At 34.0% G+C, this 26,736-nt stretch overlaps 2 protein-coding genes across 4 annotated transcripts; one reads left to right on the top strand and one right to left on the bottom strand.

Annotated features, from left to right (window-relative positions):
• The first annotated feature begins 249 nt into the window (after positions 1-249).
• On the top strand, positions 250-19,950 carry LOC126820919 (aprataxin and PNK-like factor). 3 transcript variants are annotated; one of them, XM_050549100.2, is made up of 14 exons: positions 250-444; positions 1,440-1,632; positions 1,796-1,867; positions 2,018-2,178; positions 2,368-2,435; positions 3,233-3,435; positions 3,792-3,957; positions 5,849-5,941; positions 6,363-6,674; positions 11,298-11,437; positions 11,634-11,944; positions 13,758-13,862; positions 15,033-15,112; positions 16,303-19,950. In XM_050549100.2, the coding sequence occupies exons 2-14, from the start codon at positions 1,537-1,539 to the stop codon at positions 16,533-16,535; spliced, it is 2,040 nt and encodes a 679-aa protein (XP_050405057.1). In that variant the 5' UTR covers positions 250-444; positions 1,440-1,536; the 3' UTR covers positions 16,536-19,950. The 3 variants fall into 3 exon arrangements, with proteins under 3 accessions (XP_050405057.1, XP_050405055.1, XP_050405056.1); XM_050549098.2 differs by having other exon boundaries at positions 11,280-11,437; XM_050549099.2 differs by lacking the exon at positions 250-444 and adding an exon at positions 466-607 and having other exon boundaries at positions 11,280-11,437.
• LOC126820920 (cathepsin L) lies at positions 19,891-26,736 on the bottom strand. The gene is made up of 11 exons (XM_050549101.2): positions 26,319-26,736; positions 24,526-24,573; positions 24,220-24,333; positions 23,440-23,547; positions 23,160-23,245; positions 22,988-23,015; positions 22,654-22,758; positions 22,443-22,509; positions 21,544-21,744; positions 20,829-20,961; positions 19,891-20,457 (listed from the first exon to the last, which is right to left on the bottom strand). Exons 1-11 carry the CDS (start codon positions 26,363-26,365, stop codon positions 20,282-20,284), a joined length of 1,113 nt encoding a protein of 370 aa, XP_050405058.1. The 5' UTR covers positions 26,366-26,736; the 3' UTR covers positions 19,891-20,281.

Raw genomic sequence — 26,736 nt, 5'->3', positions numbered from 1 at the left:
GGATTGGTTTTGGACTTCGAAAAGGATGAATCTAAAAGGAGTTTTACATCGTTGAATCAGGAACTAAAAATAGAAACATTATGAATGTTTTATACACAGAATTCTTAAACATTTAACAGATATCTTAACAGAAGTGTTGTCATCTAATTTATTAAATATATCTATTTTTAAAGACACTTCGAGAAAGTATTATTTCTTCCGCGATGCGCAGAGTTATGCCCCTTGCATACATCTCATTGTAAGGAGGAGCTAAAATGGTGGAGTTGTAATTTTAACAACAAATTTATTGAAAGTGATATTTTTTCATGATTATGCAGAAAAGATAAGACTGCAATCTTAATGCAACATATTTTTTGAAAAATCTCCACCATCTGTAACTTTCTGACCCCAGGGATTATTTGCAAACTGCAGATTTAATGTGAAAGGCAGATGTAAAAAAAATAGGTCATTTTGTTTACTTTTTTTTTAATAAATTTAGTCTTTTTTTTGTTAGCAGAAGTTACTAAGCACGGGTGGGAGAAATTGTAAAGAATCATCTATTAAGCCCTAATCATTGGATTGTTCTTGTTTTGTTTTCATTAGTCAAAGACCTTTGATATTGGTGGTGGTAAGTTAACAACTGGCTATCTCTTTGCAGTAGGGAAGCTGTGGTGACTCAGTGGGTAAGATGTTGGCTCGCTAACCTGGAGGTCCCATGTTTGAAGCTGTTGTAGGTTGAAAAGGTTTATCTGGATTTTCCAGCATGGTTCCCCCTTGTTAGTGGTGCATTAGGACAGAGGGCCTGGCAAGGGATGGCGTATATAGTCGTTGGAATAGGACTAAAACAAAGGTTCCATGTACACATTAGCGTGCATATAAAAAAACAACCCTTGGCTGTTGGAATTTGATATAAGAGTAGGCTGTTAGTGCCGCGGTCCAGGCAAAATTTCCCATATAGCACACTGTATGGGTCTTGTGTCTTGGGCTGCACATACAGTCACTTCAAAAGCAAACGAGTGGTACTGTGAAATAGGGAAAAAGACAGTCTTTGTGTATAGATGTGTACCAAAAGCTAAGTGAATTACAAGTATAATAGGAAGGGTTTAGATATTTACTGAAGTTTCAATCACCATCTGGTGTAAATGTGGGGTTTTTTTAGAATTGTACTTGTAGTCTGAAACTTATTGTACAGGTATTAATTATTTTATTTTGAAAACCCAGGTACATGTAACACGATGCCTCCAGTTTTCTCACTTTAAATAATTGGAAAATATGGGGAACTGATTAAATTTCAATCATCCAGTCAATATAGGTTCTTTTTTTTAGAGTAACATTAAAATTCTTATATATTATAGCTGTCTACAGTCCTACATAGTGTGCCACTGATTGAGTTGTCTCCCTGTAATACTTGAAATCAGTAACATTTTTTAGAGTAACATTAAAATTCTTATATATTATAGCTGTCTACAATCCTACACAGTGTGCCACTGATTGGGTTGTCTCCCTGTAATACTTGAAATCAGTACTAAATGAATCTGAACTAAAGAGGTTGCCATTATGTCAGTAGTTCAGTTAAAATGTATGGATGGTGGGAATGTAACTGATGTTCCTGACACTGGTATTACTGTAGTTGGAAGAGGACCATTTTTAGAGGTAAATACATTGAGCTTTAATTATTTACATAATTGATATTGCAGGAGCTACACAATGCCTCTGACGTCAAAGGTATATTTCAAACTTTATTAAACTTTATTGTTTATTACCAGATTCAAGCACATACACAAAAACTATTGATGTTGTTCTTCTGTTGTTTCAGATAAAAGATAGAAGAGTATCTAGAAATCATGCTAATTTAGAAGTAAAAGAAGGAAAATTATATTTAACATCGGTAAGAAGTTGTGTTTAGTAGAACATTAGTTATTTAAAGACAGTTATTGACCATGGATCCAATACCATTATTATGATTAAAGATTGAGGTAATTGTGTTAGTTGGGTGAATGTTCTAATTCGTTATATTTTATGTTTTTGTATTTTACAGATTCATGTGAATCCATGTTTTTATAAAAAAGCTGGTGGAGATGGCATACAGAAAATTTTACATAAAGACGAAGTTTATTGTTTAGAAGAAGGTGATGTGTTCAGTCTTTTACCAGATCAACTTTTCTTTCAAGTTTTATACAGAATAAAACCAGTTAATGGGTGAGTAAATTTATAACAAAATTTGATATATATAGGGAAACATTAATCATCCGAATTAAAGTTGAATCTATAAAAGGGATATCAGTCTGAAAATGATTCAATTCTGTTCAGGACTACTTTTATTGAATGCAGCATGTGTTAGTTGTTTGTTGCTATTAATTAAAGAAATTATTAATTTACTTATTATAGTGATGTTAAGAAGGATGAATTAACTAGTCAAACTAATGGAACAACCTCTACACCAGTTAAAAAAATAGGTAAGACATGCATTAGTTTTCACCAATTGAACAGCATGCTGTTTGAATGATTTAATTGGAAACCGTAAAACGGTAAAAACATATATCACCAGTAAAACATTTTGGAATTTGTCATGGACAACTTTTGTGAACACGATTCTCGTTTTCCACTAGATTAAAAAGGCATTAAGTAAGATTAGATAAAGAGTTGACAGTTCTCGCTTTAATATTTAAAAAATAGATAATGTAAATAGAATATGCTGAAAACTTCAGTCAAATTGCTCCACTCTGAACCAAGATATTAGCTTTTGAATTTTAGGCTAGCCTGATCATCCTTACTAAAGTCGGTACGATAAAAAAGAAAGTGTCAAATATTCATTTCTACGTTTAATTATCCTTCACAAAATGTATTCCAATCCGCTAAATATTGCAGACTAGCGATGGCATCGAGAGTTGATTATGGTCTGGATAAGTTAATTAATGTCTAATTAATAATTTAGGTAACATATCAGGCCTAAAGAAAACATGTAATAGGCAGATTTAGCTCTTGCATAATTTTTGTTAAAATATTTAGCCAATTCATTCTTTGTTCAAAAAATCCCTGTTTATTCTAGATAATATAAATATAAACAGATTACAACAGGATGTAGTATGTTTGTGCTGGGATACTAGAAGCCAACTTGGAAATTATGCTATCCTTATCAATAGTAACTTGGTACTGGTGACGTTTGGGGGTACTCTTGGGCCAATTTTATTAAATTCTAGTTTATTTGTAAATAACGTTTACAGTAGATCCTCAATTTATTTTGTTTTGACAGTAAATGAAGATGTTGACGAAGATTGGGATAAAAGTAGCGGAGATGAAAAACTTACAATTGAAGAGACACCGATGATCGAGGAAAAACCTAAAACAGATGAAAAGCCAAAAATTCAAGCCAATAATAAAAAAGATGATACTAAAAGAGAAATGAAGAAGGAAGAACCACAACAAACAAAAACAACCACCTCATCTAGAGAAACTGTGAGTTTTACTATGGAATATAATTTACATACTGAAATATATTATGTAATACTCAACATTTCAATTGACCAGAAGTGTTTACCTTATGACCAATTTAATTTTAGCCCCCCCCCCCCTTCCCCAGTGTATCTGTCTCTTCATCCATCCACAATTTTTGTAAAAGTCCTGCAGGTCTTTTGTGTGGTTAATTATATCGTAATTCAGTCAGATTTTTTAAAAATTTATCATAAAGAGAAACTCAATGGAAATTGAGACTTGCCTATGGACTTTTTTCATAGTTATTATCCCTGAGATCTTGTAAGCCACCCTTGAAAATTCGTTGATTGGCAATGCTATGTTTGTTCTTGTGTTTAAAGTCACCAGCAGGACCATCCACAGTTACCCCACCTGGTCAGAAAGAGATGGCATTACCTGTTGATAGAAAACGTAAACTACCTGATTGGTTGGTTCAAACGGCTAACTCGGCCCCCACCCCTGGAAAAAAGAAACCTGCACCAAAAGTTACAGCTAATAATAAAAGAGGTTAGTTAATTTTTATATGCCTGGCACCTTACAATCAGAGAGTGATGAAACTTGGTGTATTGTTTCATTCCATCAATACCTTGATTATGTTTGATGTTTTTTGTTACAGTAACAGATATTATTTGTTTTGACCTATTATTGTCATGTCTAATATTAAAGGTGTTGTGCCTTGCTATGTCACATTTATTAAGATTTTTTTATAAAGTTGCACAAAACCGTTGTTTACAAACAGATTTTGATGGAACTTTCAAAAGAAACAGAAAATGACCCATTTAATCATGTGGCATCACAAATTTACCTGATTTCAAAGTTTTGTTCTTTTCTGACGTCACTTTAACAAAAATCTAGGTCAAATATTAAAATGCTAATCCCTACGATCGATTGCTAATTGTGAATTGTTTCCTAAAATATAAAAATATTTAAAATTTGATAATAATTATTTTAGGAGATAGATTTTAAAGAGCAATTTTAGTAGCCTGGAGAAGTAATTTATTACTCTTTTTTTTTTTATCAATAATTCATTTCACAATACCTATTTTTATCAGATATTAGATGAGCATTATATGACTTTCAGGAACTTTAACCCTTTCAATGCTAGACGTAAATCCACTGCCTGTGCTAGACCCTTTTTTGAGGAAAAAAGTGAGTTTGGAACTAAATGCCAAACAGTACTTATGGAAGCTTTTATGAAAATTATTTTTGTGTGTTTGGATGGGCATAATGTTGGGCTAAGAGAAGAAAAAAATAGAATTTTGGAAATTTGCATAATCATGTAGTCACGTGACGTCATGGCGGCCATTTTGGATTTTTCATTTCTCACTAAAGCTAACCCGAAAACGAATTTTTCTCCATGAAATACTTATGGGATATTGTTTTTTCCACACGATTTTGATAAAGATATATAATAGCAGCCATGAGCAATGCCACCACGAACACGCACAACACGTCTCCCGCTGCCATGACCACGTGCGGATTGCAATACCTTGTTTTTACTTTCACTTTCATCCTCAAGTCCCATATCATTATCACTATAGTCAGTCAATAGATCTACATGTTCGGGACTCAGGAATTTCCTTCGTTTTATATGATCCAGCAGGCCAGCATTATTATCAACATCAGAATTATCCTCAGAATCTACTAAAGACATACTACATACATGTAGGGCTATTATGTTCACACTGGGCTTGTTCATCATGCACGGGAGACATAGCCATAGGCGGAAGATCGCGCAAGAAATCACGCACTTCATACTACCAATCACTGTCCTGACTACTATTATTATCAACTAACTGGAAACGAATTATGTGTATCAGTACCCGCCTCGAAATTGTCCACACTGTCTTGGTCAGCGAAGATGCCATTCATGACTTCGCCGAGATTGCATCGTCTGCGTTGTAACTATGCACTCTGCCATTTTACGGTTTGCCGCTTTGAAACACGTGGAAATATGTTCTAGTGCATAGAAAATACAATAGATGGCACTTGCATCTACGGTGCTAATTTTAGCGAGGGCCATACTGAGTACCCGGTAATACCGGGTACGCGCATTTTAACGACATTTTATTATACCCGGTAGTACCGGGTAGACGCAATGAAAGGGTTAAAAGGTGTTCATCTCCACTTAATCTCTGTTGACACATAATCTTGTTGTTCATGTATGATTACATTGTCACTTTGTAAAGTGCCCCTGAACATGTTATATGAAAGGGCGCACTATAAATAATAATAATAATAATAATATACCAGAATCCTCCTCTTTTCTTGCAGGTGATGGTCAGTTGTTAGCTTCATTAACTTGAGTATGCTGTGATCTTGCTGAATACCATGGCAAAATCATCAAGCGATCCAAACTCATATTGTTATATATTCCAGATTTTGTTATATGTTTCAGAGCCAAGAACAGCAGCAGTTATTGCCTCCATTAAACAGGAAGAGTCTATTACTGAAGAGGATGATGAGGAGATTATGCCAGTTAAGAAAAAGAGTAGGTTTTTTATGTTTTCTATGTGACAATGTTCAAGAAGTGATTTACCTCTCCCATTTTTTTAAGCCAATTTTTCCCCTTTTTGGTGAGAAATGGAGAAAATGAACGGCGATTAGTATCTAGAAAAATTATTTTTGAGGTGAAATGCTCAAAGGTTATAACCAAACTACGGACTCATTTTGGTTTACAAAAAGTAGACAGCATTTATTATTGTTTTGTATCACTGTTTATAAAATGATTTACCACCCTTGGTTAGAACTATGACCTGCATTATCTTGGAAAAGTAATTTTAAAATTTAATGTGAAAATCTTCCTCTGGAAGTACTTGCAACAACCAGGTCTTTGACTGGATATTTTCTCAAAATTTGTGCCATATATATCTAAGAATGACCGTACATTTCCCTATTTTATTTATTTACAGGAGGACGACCAGCACCAAGAAAAAAACCTATTGAAGATTCTGTTAGTGAAGAAGAAGATGAAAAGCCAATCCAGAAGACATCAAAAGGTAAAGCTGTCCGCACACTAACACCAGGAACACGGACACCTAGACGAAAAGATAGATATGCTGACGATGACGATGATGATGATGACGATGAAGAAGATGATGATATGCCAAGTAGAAGGAAACCAAAAGCAATTCCACGTCGAACTGCTCGTCCTCCAACTCCAGAGTCATTCACTCCTGTGAAGCGCCCAGTACGAGCTGCCAAATATGCCCGTGGTAGTTACGGTAGGTAATACTTTGATGTTCAGTCTGATTGAAATGAAATGGTTAAGAAAAACCTGGTAATTTCTGTCAGATATTTTGCTTCACATTCATATATTTATTCCCACATTTTTTTTTCGATTCTCTGGACTACACAATTTTAGTTTAAAGGAGCTAAACCTCTAACTCAATATTTTCCATAATATTTGAAATTAAAAACGCGAATAGGAATCCAAGTTTGCTCAATTTTAATCAATATTGATGTTGTTATCTTATCGTGAAAATATGGGATCCAAATATCCACTATTTAAAATCACTACATGAGTTGTGTATTCTATGTATATAATTGTTTCGAGCATATCAAAGACAAAATGGAAGTAATTGAAAATGGCTGAATCACAAACGACAGTTAGAAAATACAATAAAATGTTTTAAAAAAGGGTGTATATCACTTTATATACACTCATGTTACATTAATATGTGCTTTTAGACCCATTTTCATCCATTTTAAGGTTCAAAAGAATAGAGCTCTATACTCACATTAACACACAGATAGCGTGTGTCACTATAAATAAAAATCTCCAACTGTTATGACAATTATACCACAATATTTATATATATATATATATAACAACTCTTAACTTAGTTTCTCACATTTATAGTAACTAATTAATCGGTCGTGTTGTATTTAATAAGTTATAACCATTTAAACATCAATAAAAAAAATAGAATGAAAAGGTAAACTACATCTGGACATTTTTGACTGCAAAATAGGTTATGTGCCAAGGATTTGAAATTAGTCTCGCTAAACCAGTCTACTGACCGTTCTCTGTTTGATTGACAGGCCGGGATAATCAAGACTTTTTACGAAACATTACAGAAAGCTAGATCAATAAATCTAATTTCTTAACTCATTCGTTAGGCAACTCAACAATTATTTTGAAAACAAAAGGAAAATACTAATAGTATTTTATTCATGCCTAATGAAGGAGCTTTGTAGATATTAATTGTACTAAACCAAAAGATGCCGCTCCTAACGTTATAGTTAATGATAAAGCAAATTAAAAAATTAAATGAACATAGTTTTTTAAAGCTGCTGTAGCGACCAAAAAGCTAAATATTAGTGTTATTCAGAATCGTTAACAATAGATTTTTTACGGCTTTAATAGTTGATAGATGTGTAGAAAATGTCACATGCAGTGGCTATTTATAGCCTAATAGAATCTACTCTGGGTTACGCACGTGGTCCTTGTCTGCTCTGTAATCACTTGGCAACTTGACATTATAGCTTGTGAACAGTTGCTGTGGTGAGCTCAACTTTTAATAGAACAGATTTTGACAGCGAGGGGCACCATAACATCGAAATTTCATTGCCAATTCACTTACTATTTTCAATAAATCTAAGTTTGTTTCAGATATGATAATTTCTTTTGAATTGCTAGAAGACCAAATTAAATCATTTACAAAGCTTGTCATGTGACCATATAATTATTATGCACTTTCACATCTTAGCAGTAGACAGTTAAAGTTACTTATTTCCTTTTCTTAAAGATACATTATGTATGAGCTATTGCGGGTCTTAAATGTTATATAAATTACATAATCATTGATGGTTGTGATTTTGAAGGGATTAAAAAACTGATCACCATTTAATAACCTAATTAAACGATGGATAACTGAAACTTTGTTTATTATATTAACAAGGGTAGCAATGAAAATCAAGACTGCACAATTCAAACATTCATAACATTGATCAGAATGAAGTATTTTGACTGAAATTTTCAATATATCTATTTTTTATTATCTATTTTTTACTATTATAGCAAGAACTGACAGCTCTTTATCTAAATCTGACATAACACATCTCTAAGATATAAACTCATATGTCTGCACATGTTTTTCTAATCCTGCATACATAAATGCTTATAATTTATGCTTTTACATAACAGAACTTAACAACAATGTACATTTTTTGTCTGTCTGTAACCTGTATGTCACATGTGTATTATAATAATTGGTTGAGGATGTTGGGTAAGGAGATAAGCTTGTTGCTATGCACGTGTCTGTTGGTAGTTAATATATTTTACATATGTACCGATCTTAACTAACCTTCAGTCGAAAGAAAATGCCAGTTATCTCCCCACATAATATACTAACTTGATAGATTTTTGTCTTTTGTTTTCTAAGACTAGACTGAAGAAGCAGAAATCAGATCTGAAACAGATTTTTACATAATGATTGAATGTTGCATGCAACTGATGGAAAGAGACTATAATTTTTGTTTGCAATTAAAAAACAGGGTTGGCCATCTAATAGTCTAGATGCTTCGTTCTAGTAAATCAGAGCATACATTCCTTTGGTGGTTTGGGCAATTGGGCAAAACAAACCCACCGTTTTTATACGCACATATTGAAATGTGGTTGTATATTGTCGTGGGGCCCCTCAGTCGGTCTCTCTGGCGTTCACAAGCAATTGTGGACGCTCTAGAGGCTAAAGTTAATATCTGATTGACTTTAAATTTATACACAGTGTTTAAGGTCATGAGACGAAGAAGCCTATTGGTTTTAAACAATTTTCGATAATTACTACCAGAGTTATGGCCCTTGATCGCTTGAGAAATCTTGTGGCTGTTCTAGAGGCTGAGGTCAATATCAATTTATACACAGTATTTAAGCTCATGACATACACAATCGAAACAAATTCTAATGATTTCTGATAATTACTTAATGGGTTGTTACTCATAATCAGATTTTAGTGTGTTGTAAATGTTTCTATTACCTATACAAGAAAAAAAAATGTTACAATCATGGTTGAATACCCTAACGACTTAGCTGGTGTGGGTGTATGTTTCATTGCCTGGCAACCTATCTTTTTAAATATATTTCATGCATGTATTTTTTCACAAGTTGAATTATCTTGCACATGCACTTATATACTATTCAAAAAAAGTAGGGGATATTTGATTTTGGGGGCATAATACTAAAATATGCAAATGACTACAAAAAAAGTCACTATAGAACCTAACAGAAGAAACATTTCCAGTTACATGTGACGCCCAAACGCACCAATAGCTACCGCATGGAATGCAGGTGATGCTTGGGATCATCATGGGGGTCCAACCCAAGATTTGCACGACTCTGACTTTGAATGTTACAGTCATTGTGGCATTGAATTCCAGGGTGGAAACATCAGTTTAATTGTTTTAGTGACCAGAAAACAAATTTTGATATGCGTCGGCTTACCCAAAATGAAAGGTTACGTGCCCTTGGCATGCTACAGATCGGCACAACACAGGCGGTTGTGGCGCGGATGATGAATGTTTCTCAGTCTGTCATAAGCAGGCTATGGTCCAGATACCGTGATACACAATCTGTACAGGACAGACCACGCTCAGGTCGACCAAGGGCGACAACTCAAGCCCAGGATCGATTTATCCGTACCTTGGCCTTGAGAAATCGTGTCATCACAGCAAATCAGATCAGCGCTCGTCTTCAAACAGACACTGGTGTGAGAGTGAGTGGCCAGACGATTCGGAATCGACTGCATAGGGGTCACCTTCGCGCCCGACATCCTCGCGTGATCCCTTGTTTGAGAGATCATCACATTCAGGCAAGACGTCGTTGGTGTAAGGATCGTCAACACTGGGATAATCGACGCTGGAGCAATGTGATGTTTTCAGATGAGTCAAGGTTCACTGTTGATTTTTTGGACAGACGTAGGAGGGTGTGGCGTCGTCGAAGCGAGCGCTTCCAAGACGTTAACGTCATCAGACATGATCGATTTGGGGGTGGTTCTGTTATGGTCTGGGGAGGCATCACTGTTGCTGGAAGAACGGCTTTACATGTTGTTGCAGGGCGTGTTACAGGCCAGTACTACCGGGACAACATCTTGGCAGTCCATGTTGTGCCGTTCGTACGACGTCATGGCCGCCGTTTCATCTTCCAGGATGACAACGCAAGATGTCACAGGGCCAGGATCGTTACAGGTTACCTCCAACAACAGAACATCACCACATTACCTTGGCCAGCACTGAGTCCTGACCTCTCCCCCATCGAGCATGTCTGGGACATGCTTGGACAGAGGTTACTTCAACGTCAACAACGTCCTGCCAATGTCCAAGAACTTGCTGCTGCGTTGCAACAGGAATGGGACAATCTGGACCAAAATGACCTTAGACGTCTCATTAGGAGTATGCCACGTCGGATCAATGCTTGTTTGGCAAACAGAGGAGGATTTACACGTTACTGACTTGGTTGTGATGCTGTGGTAACTTTGCTGTTTGACCCCGGGTATCATTTTACCCTTATAATGGTCAGTCTGTGCCTTACTTAGTCTAACGATCATTTGGAATAAATCAATTAATCTGAACTTCATTTCATTTTGTCATTTGTTTCTTCGTCAGTTTCATTAGGTGACTTTAATAACACTTAAAAATCAAATATCCCCTACTTTTTTTGAATAGTATATGTCAGTTGTGGTAGTGTTTCTCTATAGATATTTCATGTCTCTTTCCATAGTTAATTTGTAATATATATTTTTTGCATGTAACTATTAGTAATTAATATATTTTATGCATGTATCTATTGGTAGTAGTAGTAGAGTAGTGTTGGGGTTTAACTTTGTTTTCAGTCGATGATTATATTTTAGAGGATGAATTGTCAGATGACTTAGAAGAATTAGGATTTTCTAAAAAGAAAGATGATGAAGACAGTGATTTCATCGCAGAAGAAGATGATTCAGGAAGTGATTGGGGCAGTAAAAAAACAACCAAAACACCAAAGGGAAAGGTATGTGACTGTAAATGTTCTGTTTATAAAATCTACCGAAAAATACAGGAAAACGACCAAAGACAAATCATATCGCCATATTGTAAGCATATTCTACCTTATACATGGCACCTGTAAGAAGCTATGAAATCAAGAGTCTGTTTCCATACATGGAAGTTAAAGTCTGATTAAAAGTCTCAAGCATTATATGTTTCAGGGTAAAGGAAAGGCAGCAAGCGTAAGAACACCAAGGTCGCGAGGTCGTCCACGAAAGTCAAGATCTGATGTAGATTCTGATGAGTATTTAGATGAATATGTTCCTAGACCTAGTAAAACACGAGGACGTGCCAGCAAGGCATCAAGAGACGATAGTGATGAAGAAGAGGAGAGTTACTCACCTCCCCCTAAAACAAAATCTCGCCCACGCCCCAAAAAAGCAGCTAAAAGTGAGAGTGAAGAAGAAATTTCCACGCATAAAACTAAAGCCAAAAAACGTAAAAGATGTGAATTTGGCAAAAAATGCTATAGGTAATTGTTCATATTTAATAAAATTATACTACCATTACCAGCAACTTCAACAAATATCTAAAAAAAATAAACAGAGTTCTGTGGTAGAACTTACAAAAAAGATTTATTTTCCTGACTGATTTATTAGGAGTACTGCCAGGGATGGACCCTGGGGTCAGCACTTTACAAAAAGCAGAGCAGGATAGTGAGACTGTGACAGGGTAGGGTGTATCTCGGGGAAATTAGTCAATTACACTTTTTTGCATTTTTAAACTTTCCCAATTAATATGCACATTTCTGTCTAAGCTGTGTATCTTTACGCCAATTAGAACTGTTCTGGGTATCATGTTATTATATTATTATTATTATTTAATACATTTATATAGCGCATCTTTCACCGAAGTGTTCAGATGCGCTTAACAATAACAAAGTAAAATACAATTTATAATAAAAAAGAAGTTCCTATAAATTCAATTTATAATAAAAAGAAGTTCCTAAAAAACGGTTCCTAAAAATAAAAAAGTAAGAAGAGAGAGACAATGTAAGAATGATATAAATTTTTTTTAAAACTACCCATAAAACAGTCAAATGTGTAAAATCACTAAAAAGCGTGTTTGAAAAAAATGAGTTTTCAAGTGCGATTTGAATGTAATGATGGAAGGTGATTTCCGAATAAAATAAGGTAATTGAAAAGGCCCTCTCGCCATAGGATGCTAGTCTGGCTCGAGGTTGTACTAACAGTAAATCGTCACTAGAGGACCTTGTGTTTCTCACCGACGTGCGGATTTGTATCAATTCAGATAAGTATGGAGGTGCGAAACCATGGAGACATTTGTATGTGATTAACAATATTTTAAAATCAATTCTGAATGATACAGGAAGCCAATGAAGGGTGTAAAGAATTGGAGTTATGTGCTCATGATAATCCACACCAGTAACCAGACGTGCTGCAAAATTTTGCAGTTTTTGTAGTTTTGAAAGTAGCTTATCCGGTAGACCAGTTAACAGGGAGTTCAAACAATCAAGAAGTGAAATCACAAGAGATTGAATTAAAGTTCTAGTAGCATCAACAGATAAATATTTACGTATTCTGCTGATATTGCACAGATTATAATAGCCATTCTTACAAATATTATTAACATGATTTTCCATTGTAAAATGTGAGTCAAAGATGGCTCCTATGTTTCTTGCAGTTGTATCTTGATTTGTGGAAATTTTGAAATGCAAAAGGTTCTGTTTCTTAATCTTTAGAAATTCTTAGATACACCCTTTTGACACTTTACCTACGATATTCAACTTTTCAAGTAATATTTTATATTGAACCAAGTCAATAAATCAATAGATAAAGAAATGATCATCTTCACCCGTGATCCCCCCATAAAACTTGGAATTAATAAAAATCTGACAAGTCATCCTCTATGTTAATGGCTATTTAACATAAAATGCAATTAAGTAAAGACAATTAATTTTTTTTTTATGTTCACTGTTCATTTGTCTGTGCATCTACACGTCCACACTATACAAATTTTTGAGATTTTTTTTTTTCAAACTATCTGGGATTGTTTTGCTAGTTCTGAAGAGCTGCACACAGTTTATTTTGCAGAGTTACTGTCCCCCTCACCGTAAACATGGAAAAACTCTTCAATTTGTTGTGATTGCTTCACTAATCATAAGGAGTAACCCTTTTAAAATTCAAACTTGCCATTCAGTGTTTTTTCATGGTTATTGCTCTTGAAAGTCCCACTTCCGAATGCCGCTTGGAAACACTATGTTTATGAAATATAGTTTGTCCCCAAATTTCCTAATTTTTTAATTCTTTTTTTTTATTATTTAGGAAAAATCCAGGTCATTTTAAAGAATTTTGTCATCCTGGTGATGATACATATGAAGAAGAAGATGATGAACTACCTGAATGTACATATGGTCAAGATTGTTATAGGTAAGTTAAAGCCAAGATTTGTTGACTAATAATTGCCACATTTAGTTATTAAGACCACCATCCGAGTTCTCTTGGTCAAATAGTATATCAATGGATTCATAATTTAATTGGTCATTTTGATTTTTTATGGGCAATCTATGGCTTTTTTGCCTAAAATTTATAACCATATCGATAAATCAGCGCAACATGTAAGTTTAGTTAAAATCTTTTAATGGGCAATTTCAGTGCATTTGGATCCATGCTGAAAGGTTATCTATCGTTGAATTTTTTCTTTCTTATTTCTATTTAGTCTGTTTGTCTGCCTGCCTGTCCGCCCACCCTTCTGCCCCACTGCCCGTCTGCCTGTCTGCCCATCCGCCTGCGTGCCTATCTGTCTATCTGTCTGTCTAGCTGCCTGTCACACTTTTTAGGACACAATAACTCTCCTTAGAACTATTTGAGCTAGAGTGTTCAAACTTGGTGTAGGTGTTTATGGGGTGAATGCCTTGATGGAGTTCGAAGATGAGCAATTTCTGCTTAAGCAAAGCAGAGATAAGCAATTTGATTGGTTGATGCTTTGGGACACGATAACTTAAATGAGAGTGATGAAACTTTGTATATAGTTTCATTATATAAATACCTTGACTAAGTTCGATAATGAGCATTTTCTGCTCAAGGTAAGCAGAGCAATGAGCAATTTGATTGGTCAAGACTTTGGAGCTCGATAATTTTGATTCTAATTGAGTGAAAGTGGTTTAAATTTGTGTATAGTTTAAATACATCAGAATTGATCTACTCGTAACTGAGATATTAGCTTTTGAATTTTAGGCCTAACCTCGATCATCATTACTAAAGTTGGTACGATAAAAAACATAGTCTCGATTATCCATTTTTATACGTCCACATTATATGCCTAATTGGGTGTTTAGGAAATTGAATAAATAACATTTATCATTCAATGTTTTTAAGAAAAATGTGATAGTTTTTGCTAAGATAATGTTGGAGTGATTGACATTATCTTATGCTAGATAGAACTATATAGTATATAGCGCCAAACGTCTACACCACATCCAGATTAGAGGTATCTATTCTAGCTTGTATTATGATTCATGTTTAGTTTTTTGTTTTATCTGTCGGAGTAGGACACTAAACCCCATTTCATTTTATTTAGTAGTTTTATATTTTTTGTAGAACAAACGCAAAGCATAAAGAAGAATATTCTCACTCTAGTAAACCATCAGCCACAGTAAGACCTAAACGAGACACAGCTGGTTAGTATTGATCTCCGTGGAAACATTCATCATGTGTCATTCTTCTAAAGTCCTTAATCTTAATCCATATTTTCAAAAATCTTTCTTACAGTCTCCTTCATATTCCTGAAGGAATGGCCTGAGAAATCGCTCTCTGGCCATTGCTGGATTGGCTTCTGATACTTGAGCCTTTGAGGGAGTGTGTCTATTCTTCCCCTTCAATCAAATCTATCCCAAGTACAACAACATGACAGTCCTTCATTTAATCTGGGGTCTGATTTAAGATATTAAAAACGGTGACAGTATTATTCGTCTCCAAACAGTATTGTTTACATTGTATCCGTGTTGATAGCCTCGTTTGTCACCAAATTAGTTTTTCTGCAATATTCTGCTATGCACTGGTTAATTGGACATAATAAAATCATGAGTCATGACGTAACGTTATGTATTTGGTATAATTTGGAGCTTTGTTTAAAGCGTAATGATATTGTTAGATTGTTAGCTATTAGTTGTTAATCGAACTATTGATGAGTCATAATTTGGAACAGAAATTTGCTTCCTTTACAGCAGTGTTAAGTTGGATTAGCTCTAATCAAACGAAACACAGCGAGGAGTATGAGTCTCCTGCAACGTGGGAAAGTTTTGTTACTTCATTGACATTGTCCACCCCTCAACCCCCTCCCTTCCATAAAAGTTTATTCTAGTTGACATCTTTCACTCTTCTAAATGGGAAAGCACATATTTTCATTGTACTGGTGAAGCCGTTAGTGGGATAATTTTACTAGAGACAAACTTTTAATATCTTCGTGATATGTTTGATCCTAATCTTCGCTGATGTTCTAGTCACGACAGAGGGCCTGGCAAAGAAAAGTGATAAGCTGTTCAAATGCTGCAAAACCCCCAAGTCTATCCGTGTACACATCGATGTCTGTCTGTGGGGTTGGGTAGCTGAATAGTCAAGGACAAGGAGTAGGGTCGCCTGTCTAACCTCATGGGTTTTCTCCGGGCTCTTCGGTTTCCTAAAGTCCCTTACGCGCTAGCAAATTACTGAAATAAGATTGTACCATATGTTAGTCCTGAGATGACCAAGTTTATGTCGAGTGGATGTTAAACCCCATTTATCTCGTTGGCTATCTCTTTATATGCCTGTCTTCATTAGCCCGGTTGGTACAGAAAAATAGGAATTTAAACCTCATTTCATCTCATTTCAGGTAAGAAGAGTTTATTAGAAAATGATGAAGATGATGATGGTGAAGTCAACACATACAATTATAATGACTCGTTTTTAGACAACTCTATGGAATCATCTGAGGAGGAAACTTTTGATCCAGCAGATGAAGACTCAGATTATGATCCAGAAAGCGAAGATGTTACAGGTCTCGTAAAAGAAGCCAAAGGATTTTCTAGAAATAAAAAAATGCAAAAACCAGCAAGAAGTAGATAGAGATGTTCATATTGAATAGTTCTAAAAAGAATTACATTTGTTATTATTATACATAATTCTGAATATTATTAATAAGAGCTGAATGTGGCGAGATATTGGATTCATTTCTGACAGATATGGTTTTCAGAATGAAATTGCTCATTATCTTTGGATGATGGCTGTCTCTTGCATGGAAAATACATTTTTAAAATCCTAACTTTGTTAACATTCTGTTCCTTCTAGTCGTGTTTGTCAAAATTTTAAAAGGACATTTCAAGGAGAAAAAGCTGTCTGCTTATGGTAAAAGCTGGTGTAAATCATATTACAGAAATGATTAAGAGATGTTAGCAGGTTAATAGTGAGAGAATGCCCTATGATAAGGGAAGTAAGATGGAAACAAAAACCTTGAGAACAAAGTAAAATATTCTAGTAAAGATATTAAAATGATTGTATAATTGTTTGGTGTTGTTTCTGGGAGTTGAGAAAAGGGATAAGTAGTTGCTAATGTTTTCATATTTCCGGTTGAGATGTAATTGAAAATTGAAGAATAAAGTAGCACAATTTTGTTGATAGCTTCAGAATGGTATTAATTATTTGTTTAATATCTCCGATAGATTTAAATAGATTTGTTTGTATAAATATGTTGTTTATTATTATTTTACTGTAGAATGTTATTGATGTGAATTTTATACTTTCTCTAGATTTTCTTAGTGCTTTTATATTGACGACGACAATAATTTGGTTCATGGATATTTTATATGATCTTTTTTTTTTAATTCCTGGGTTAAAAGTTTAACATTATGGATTTTAGATTTAGTATGCAAATTTAAAAGTTTATTTTAACTGATAATATGTTATGTATACAGTGCTCTCAGATAAAGAAACAAGGAAGCTTGTTAATGATAATCCTTTTTTTTTAAAAGTACTTTTAAGTACTTATTGTCATAATGTTAAACTTTCTTTGTTCAACATCATAATTCTAAGAATTTTGTCTTAAATAATGTACTTATAAGTTCTTAGACTTGTAATTTGTTTGTTTTTGGTCAGTAGTTTACTAATTATTGTAAGGCCAGACATCATAAACTACTATTAAATGAATTCTTTTGCCTGGGTATGTGAAAAAGCCTGAAATTAAATTACCATGCAAAAAAATATCATGTTACATACATTTAAAAATATCAAAACTCTTCACTTTTCACTGAGTATTTCAAATTGAGCTTCTGTAGAATAAGATTTTGTTTTTGATCTGGCTTTTCTTAGATATTTACATTTTAAGTTTAAATTCATAATTTATATTGTAAAAAAACAATAGGTACATGTACAATATTTTTACATAACATTTATTCAGATAATTATTTCCTGTATATTATATTTTTAAGTCAGGTTTATTGTTATCGTACAATAATTGTTTTATGGCAAAAGCACTAAAAATATTTTGTATGTCATGAAAAATTCAAAAGTCATCTGTAGATATTCAAAGCAACACCATACACAATATTTTGGTCATTATTATTAGAATTAATTGATCACAGCATATTCATTTTTCACTTTCACCATATCTGATTCATTTAATCCATAACATATTGCTTCACATTATCAGAGATATCTTCCATTTTAAGATTGTCTTAATCATTGTGGAGACTGGGGATCATTGACTTTTAGTCATTTTTTATGGCATAGATATAAATCTATAAATCTTATAGTGTGTTTATTGTTGGCAGCTAGCAAAATCAAAAAAAAAAATTTACCCCATTTATCAGGATATGCCCAGTATATCGTCATCAAATGTGCAAAGATTTTAACCCTCAACCAATGAAAAGACTGTATCCTTAAAGGAGCTAAATCGCTAACATTTGGGACCTAGAAATTGGCAAAAGTGGGTCGCAGCGCATATAATACTGTAATATGAATGTATATAAACTGATTTACATTCAATGTTTCCGTTTTTACTCCAATTTCAAATCATTTATGTTCGGCGAAATAAGCCAGCAGTCTCAAGCGAGTGCAAATTTCTAGCATCTGGTTATTCCTGTCTACATATGCCGTTTGATTTGGTGCATTATGGTACATGATTCGTGTACCAATGGTAAAATGTTTATTTTGTCTTAAATATTGGATGTCAAAACCCCATCTTTTTCCGGTAAGATCACAACATGAAAGTTGATTTAATTTGACAAATAAATCGAGTTTTCAATGTTGAAGATTATGGATGATATTGAGTTAGAGACTTAGCTACTTTAAGATAATTCAGTTTAAGTTTTGATGAATAAGGCCCTTGATGAAGTTGAGATTAGAACTTGCACAGAAGATGAGTGCTATTGGTGGGCTTATAATTGGCCTGTTGATAGGGTGCCCCACCAGAAATAAATATCTCCAAATATTTGTGACAATTATAACATATTTATATATATAACAAGCCTTAACTGAAAAGGTAAACAACAAGTGGCCATTACATGCATGCATTTTTGGTGAAAAATGGCTTGCGTGAAATTCTTTGTGCTAAACTAGTCTACTGACCGTTGTCTGGCTGGTTGACAGGCCTGGATATTCAAGACTATTTTCTATTACAGAAAGCTAGATCAAGAAATCTAATTTAGTAACTTGCTAGTTAGGCAACTCAACAATTATTTTGAGAAACGTGTAAAAGGAAAATACTACTAGTATTCTATTCATGCCTAATGAAGCAGCTTTGTAGATATTAATTGTACTAAACCAACAAAAGATGCCGCTGCTAACGATATAGTTAATGATAAAGCAAATTAAAAAACAAAGCGAACATAATTTTCTAAAGCTGCTGTAACAAATAAAAAGCTAAATTTTACTGTTCAAAATTGTTAACAATAGATTTTTACGGCTTTAATAGTTGATAGATGTATAGAAAATATCACAAGCGATAGCTATTTATAGGCTCATAGAACATACACCGGATTATACTCGTGCTGCATGTCTACCCTGTAATCACTTGGGAACTTGTCATTTGAGTGTGAACATTCGGTGGGGTGAGTTCAACTTTTAATAGAGCAGATTCTGACTGTTTGGGGCACCCTACTGTTGAAACATTATTTGTAAGAATGGATAAAGAAATTTTTTTAATGTGGGTGGGCTGTGGAATATAGGTTGGTATTACAGGAGACACAACTTGGCAGAAGAAATAATTGGGCCATGTATATGTAATGTAATGTACCTGTATATCAGTTTTATAATTAATATACCAGTCTTAAAAAGAAAAAAATATATATAGTTTATTGCTAATCTTTTTATTTTAAATTTAATTTGTTGTCTATGATATAGTATATCTATTCAATTGTCAGATTTGTTCACAGTTCATTCTATTGTACAGACTATTGTAAGTCATTCTCATTATCTGGATTGTTGATTTATATACATACATATATATATAAAATAAACATAATTTACATAAATCATATCAAAAATACATCTCAGGCCTTTTTTATTATTTGTTAAAATATTAATATATAGCCTGTTATGTTTGGACTAAAGCTGCTTACTGTCATTTGAAGGATATTGTATCCTTTGCAAACTACAAAATTGTGAAAGTTGAATCTCTAAAATAAATTGTGGTTTAGTAGGTACAAAGATGTGATGAATTAAAAATATCCCAATATTCAGCATTCTCTGCATAGGCTATACCGTCAATACATTTTAGCATGTATTATGCCATGCAAAAATTTAGTATTGTCCAAAAATATGCAAATACATAGTATAAAATGATTTATGTTGTAAGCTTATATCTACATGCAAAAAGATTATTTGGCTAAAATGGCTGTTGTAACTTGTGTGTTAATACCACAGGTTCCAGATCCTCGTTTGATCTTAAAGTAACCCTTTTCACCCCACTTCTCACCCCATGAATTTTTGATCATCCAATAAGGTTTGGATCCAAATAAGGTTTTCTCCACTCCAAATCCAACCATTAATACAGCTGAAAAGATATAAGTAATGTAGTCAGTGTTTATGAAATCCTAACAAATGTGCATTGGTATGTCTTGTGGCCTAGAAAAAAATGAGTACACATTTTTTCTGGACCACCCGATTATTTAAATGGAATACTCGTTTCTTCTGGCCCACTTGATATGAGAATGATGCAACTGCTTAATACAGTGACAAATTGGAGCAATTTGGAAAAGACAACACCATACTTCATGTTATAGCTGCATTAGCACACATTAACTGTACAAAAATCAACAATAAGCACATCTTGAGCACAGGTGAAAACCTATGTACACAAAGGGACCAAGCAACACACCAGATTCCCAGACCTGAGATTTGATCAGATAAAAAAATAAATTTTACCATGGTCAAGAAGTTTAGGATTACATGTAATAGGACTAAAAACTCCAAACTTATAAAACTGTAGAAGTGAAGCATCTAGAGCTACCGACAGTGGCCCTAGTAACATTAAACCATGAGCTATTGTTGTTTCATCCTTGAAAATAAAACAAAAGCCAAAAATAAATAAATACATTATTAAACATACATTATGCAAGAGCAAAATCTGCCTATTGCAGGTCTTTCTTTAGACCTGAAATGTATTCTAAATTATTAATTAGACATTAATTAACTTATCCAAGCCATAATCAACTCTCAATGGCATCGGATTTCACTGATATTAAATAGATTAGAACAGTTCAGCCATATTTTGAAATTAGTGCACACGTCTAGTCAAACCTTCAAAGGCTAATATCTCCTTGCAATAGATTAATTTGAATTAAATTTTCAAATTATTCATTTTACATTATCTATTTTCGAACTATTATAGCAGGAATGGCTAGCTCTTTATCTAAATCTTACATAATGTATCTTTAACTTTTATAGATTTGACTGGTAAATCGTTGTTTAGGCAAAACGTACACATTTTAATTCAAATAATCTATTGTGCTTTGAAATGGCTTTATAATATGGTTCCCTGGCTACGTTTTGTAGCGCTCGCCCTTATTGAGTTAATTGAAATCATCCGTAATTTTATACAGTTCTGTTTCGATGCAGAGCAAACCAACAAAATTGTTACCTGATCAACGGCTTGCCAATCATCAACTTTTAATCCAGGAACAAATTTAGACTTGTCTAGTTTAGCGTCACAACTTTCGTTTTTCTGACAATATTCAACAGGTGGACCACACAATGTCTTATTGTAACCCTGAGCAGGACAGGTGAAACATTTACCTGTACCCGAGCAATAGGCATAATCATTCCAACTCTCTAAACCTCCCTAAAAAGATGCACATAACATAATATAAACAACCAGTAGCGGATCCAGAGGCTGTACATGGGGGGGGGGGGGGGGGTGAGAGGGTGGGGCGGGGTCCAAATCTAGGGCGCCATTCACAGTCCCACCCACAATAACTGTCAAACAATGACGTAATGAAATGCATAAGTGTATTCAAAAACATAGATCATATCGCCTATATAGTTGTTCGCCGACCGTTATCTCGCCGGAAAGCAGCATGATTGTTATTGATTTTGTTATTATTTTTCTATGAATCTTATGGAATGTTGACAAACCTCCGAATGTTAAATTCATTAATGCGTTACACGAGAACAGTCTCCAATTTTGGGAAAAATTGAGTTACGGATGTTTTGGAGATTAAACACCCAGATCTGCCTCCAGCTGTTTATAGATATAAAACCGTCTGGTTCCAAGATCGTTGATACTCATTCTTATCATTTTTCTAGGACCAATAATAGTTCTTTTTGGTGTCAGTTGAATACAGAAAAGTTTTGTAGTCCTGAAACTTGAACCCCATTTTCTTAGAATCATCTTTTGCTGATATAGAACAGTCAATATTAATTTTTGCAGCCGGTCATGCGTGAAAGAGTTCTTAAGATTAGTGTTAGCAATAATCGCCACACTGAGAGAGAAACATATATGTAGTTCTTGGCGAGAAGCTGCTTAATATGTTAGATTACCTGTCTTTTTACATATTCATAGGCTAGAAAAGGCCAACCACCAAATACACCACAATCTGCCTTATTTCTGTAATAAAATATAAACATTGTTTTGTATATTTGTATACCAATTTTGAACTACAAAATCCGACAAAATACAATAACCATTCAGGTCACGCCTGAATCCTTGGGAAATACTTATTAATTATCTATGTGCATATAACATACTTACAGTTTAACATCTTCGGTGCCGTCGCAATCAACAACTTGTTCAACTGAAAAGTTTGACAAACTCTTTCCCTGTAAAGCCCACTGACTTTCAATATTACCCACAGTACTGAAATGATACAATGGACAATAGTCACTATCATTAATGAGTCAATAATAAATATTAAATATACTGATTCACGGTTATAAAAAGTTGTTACAATGGTGTGTTCATGATCGTTTGGAAGGGGTTGGGAGAATCCGGAAGTCCAAACGGGGTCGTCAAAAAAAAAACAAATATGCTTATTTTTAAAACAGGATTTTCTAAGATAAATAATTAATGATGATATTTGACTTGCCTAAAAGCCCAGCAGGTTCCAACACTTCCTATAATATAAAGATACTATACATAATTTACTAAATTAAGTACATCATTATAACAATGAAGAGAATACATTGCTTATATACATTGCTTGTTTCTGAAATCGCTAAGAAGTCTAAATATAACAAAAGTATTATCAGCTTTCTAACCTTGATCTTTCACGCTGGTCACCATATTTTTATCTCTCCAGTCATATGAATCAGGTAGAGGGGCACTGGCTTTAATGTTAACATATCTAATTTCAAGGAAAAGAAACTAAATAAATAAATGTATGAATTCATTTGTGAATTACATGTGTATAAGATTCTCTGATTTATGACTAGCAAACCCAATATAGAGTAAGATGAATTGTTTGTATTTACATTTATAATATCTTTTTTTTAAAAAAATAATTCTATAGTCGTTTATAAGATGCACTGATTTACCTACTTTTTAGAATCGAATACGGGTGCTTGTCTTTTCGGCATCAAAATCTTTTTCTGAAATTCTTTTGGAGATAGGTCAGCAAATTGATTTATTCCAAAACCAGTTCTTCCACTAAATTTATATTTAAAACAACAAAAAGATAAGTGAACACTTGTTAGATCTGTTTTCTCTGAAAGCGAGATATACAAAAGCTATACTTTCCTGAGCAAATTAAATTTCTGTGTTTTGTGGGGCTTTTGAACCTGATATTTATTTAAGTCCTCATCAACCTTCAATAACCGAATCAAATCGGCATAGAACCATGTAATACTTGGACAGGGGCTTCTTTGTGGTGTACCATAAAGAAATGATTTTAATCCCCCCAAAATATTAATATCTGTATTTTCGTCAAATCTTCAAAGAACGTTTTGAAACTTGGACATATTAGGTCCATACATAAATGACATGTAATTGGGTGACGACTATAAACTGTTGTAAATTGTTATTGAATATACACACTTAATCATTGTGACCAGGAGCACACATTTTCAAAGAAATATGAATTGCAATAATCTATCCCAATGTTACCCAAACCAAGACATTTAAGAACATAATATTTCATCTAAATGTCAGTAGTATACAAATAGAAATAGAGCCCGGTGAAAGTCCGCTTAGACACTGTGTTTTCTGGTAATCCTTTGCAATTTATATAGAATTATTATTAATTTTAGACGGTATGTATATTTATTCTTTTAATACATATGTTGACAATTTACGCGTCTACAGAAAAGTTCGATATCTTACCGGTATAATGTATTTAGTTGATTAATATACTGGATATTGTCTTTAAAAGTTCGATAACTCTTGTTCTCTTCTTGTTCATTGGGGTAAATTTTATCATGTTCTATCATCCAAAATCTACAGAAAAAATAAAAACGAGACAAGAACCGCTATTAAAGATGCCACTGAAAGTATCCCCTTTGATAGTTGGCACGATTTGATATTTTCCGATATTTTAGGAATCGCACATTTGTTTTAACTGTGTATTTCTTTAGTTCATGGCATTCACCAAATTTAAATTTTCACAAAATGAATTTCGTTAAATCTTACCTGAACATCTCTTGAACTTCATCGTCAGTTGTAGGATATTCTCCATTACTTTAAGAATATATAAAACATATTTCAAATTTATTTGCATTGTCTTTAATTGATATGATATCGTAGACTTTAACGTCTCCTCAAGATTTTACTTTGATCATCTTTGGAGTAACTGTAACATATGGCAAATCTGTTTCGTCTCTGTCCCTTTTCGAATTTCCACCGTCAGTGAGTAGGACGTTGGCTCCCTAACCTGTAGTTCCCGTGTTCGATCCCTGCGTTGGCCGAGAAAGTTCATCGGAATTTTCCGGCGTAGTTCCCCCTTGTCAGTGGTGTAGGACGGAGGGCCTGGCATGGGACAACGTATAGTCGTTCGGATGGGACACGAAACACCGAGGTCCCGTGTATACATTTGATTGGCGTGCACGTAATAGAACCGTTGACAGATGGTATTCGAAATAAGAGTAGGCCGTAGCGCCGCTGTCCGGGCAAAATTAGCCCTATAACATACTGAATGGCGTATGCCCGTCTTCATTAGCCCAGTAGAAGCAGAACAGTAGGACGTTAAATCACATTCCATTTCTGGGGATCATAGATATAAGACATGATTGTGGGGGCTAGTAAGAAGTTTTACATTGTACTAGAAAACCAATAAATCCCTTATAATTTTAACCAAATAGTTTTAACATAAGCCACGCACCCGGATAGTCAGGATGATCATTTTAAATTCATCTAGTGTACATTTAATGAGGGCGTTCCAGAATACTATCAACTCCCTGGCACCAAAGGGCTATTTATGGTTTAGTCTGTGGATTGTCTTATCCATCAAAATATGAAATTAACTCATATGATAGTATGCAATTTGTCGGATATATATACATAATTTTGAAAATCAAATCAAAATATGAACGATAGATGATAGACCAGCTTGGGTCCAATCGGATTAAAAGGAACCGATCAAAAGTTTTCAGCGATTTAGTAAATGGATCTGGCATGCGCTAACTATAATTAATTATCGTCTGAAGTCAGTTCCGAAGTTGACTAATTTTCAATTCATCATTATCTTGGTAAATACTGAACAGAACTGAACCATTTTGGACTGATATTCCGTTTACAGAATCAAGTTTTACAATATTGTATTAACAATCCCTTTAATGGAATTTAGAGACTTTAATTATATTCCGAAGTCACTGGATAGATGTTCCACACTTAGCGGTAACTATCTCCCCTTAAAAGATGTTATCACAAGACTACATGACGACTGCATAAAAACAAAGACAGTTTCAAACGAATGTGGGCTATTCCAAACTTTTCAATTCTATTAAAGATAACGTGCTATTTCTATTTGGGGATGGAGGTTGATTAAGGGGGAATCTAGATAATTTAGGAAATATTGCACCCATTAGACGTTTTCAGAAAATAACAACATGTTTTCCGTATGCTGAAATTCAGATTTATTCGCAATCCTTACATAAAGGCATGAATTAGTTCTTGCTGGGTGGTTTTATCATCAACATTTTTCGGTTTATTGCAATATTTGTTTATACCCAATTTTAAAAAAAATTAAATAAGCTATAAACCTATCGTTCATTAGTTTTCGAGAAAAATCATTTTATACAAAGGTAACCCATAAATTAGGCAGCATCGTGGAAATGTGACGCCTTTTAGTATTACCCATGTGTAAGCATACACTTTCTCGTGCACAGCACAACAAAATCTGAATATACCAGTTAGACTCGTCAACTTAAAATTAACCCACCCCTTGGGTATAATGTTGTGAGGTTTGTGTTCGTGTTAAAACTTACCTAAGAGAAACCAGTAAAAGTATAAATATTACAGGTAAGACGGCCATACTGCTTGATTTATATCTATAGAACAGGTGATTAAAACATATTTAATAATTGAACTTTGAACCTGACTGATTACTCTATTATCTGTCATCACAGATGTGAGAGAGGGGTTCTAATAATAGACCCACATCTCACCAAATACAGCGGATTAAAGCGATGGATTTTCCCTTATCAAGATCTGTCAATATTTGTATCAGTCAAATATCACAAACAAACATAAAAATTAGTCTCGTTTGTCTAAATTACAGAGGAGTATTATTGGAAAGGCTTCACACTTTCAAACTTATGCTGTTACATGGGGTTCATCAGCCAGGCAAGACCATCATACTTTCAAACGGAGCGATTTTATATAAAAATGCATTACACAACAACT

This window comes from Patella vulgata, chromosome 5, assembly GCF_932274485.2.
Source record: "Patella vulgata chromosome 5, xgPatVulg1.2, whole genome shotgun sequence".
Lineage (NCBI taxonomy): Eukaryota > Metazoa > Mollusca > Gastropoda > Patellidae > Patella > Patella vulgata.
This window is presented reverse-complemented; position numbering and strand designations above follow the sequence as displayed.

Bases quoted from the DNA above. Each gene is read 5' to 3' on its own strand.
- LOC126820919 (XM_050549098.2), top strand. From the start codon at position 1,537: ATGTCAGTAGTTCAGTTAAAATGTATGGATGGTGGGAATGTAACTGAT. The intron at 2,179-2,367 runs GTGAGTAAATTT...TACTTATTATAG, and splicing joins AGAATAAAACCAGTTAATGG to TGATGTTAAGAAGGATGAAT. The intron at 3,958-5,848 runs GTTAGTTAATTT...TATATGTTTCAG, and splicing joins TACAGCTAATAATAAAAGAG to AGCCAAGAACAGCAGCAGTT.
- LOC126820920 (XM_050549101.2), bottom strand. From the start codon at position 26,365: ATGGCCGTCTTACCTGTAATATTTATACTTTTACTGGTTTCTCTTAG. The intron at 24,334-24,525 runs GTAAGATTTAAC...TTTTTTCTGTAG, and splicing joins GAAGTTCAAGAGATGTTCAG to ATTTTGGATGATAGAACATG. The intron at 20,962-21,543 runs GTAACAATTTTG...TTTATTTTCAAG, and splicing joins ATTGGCAAGCCGTTGATCAG to GATGAAACAACAATAGCTCA.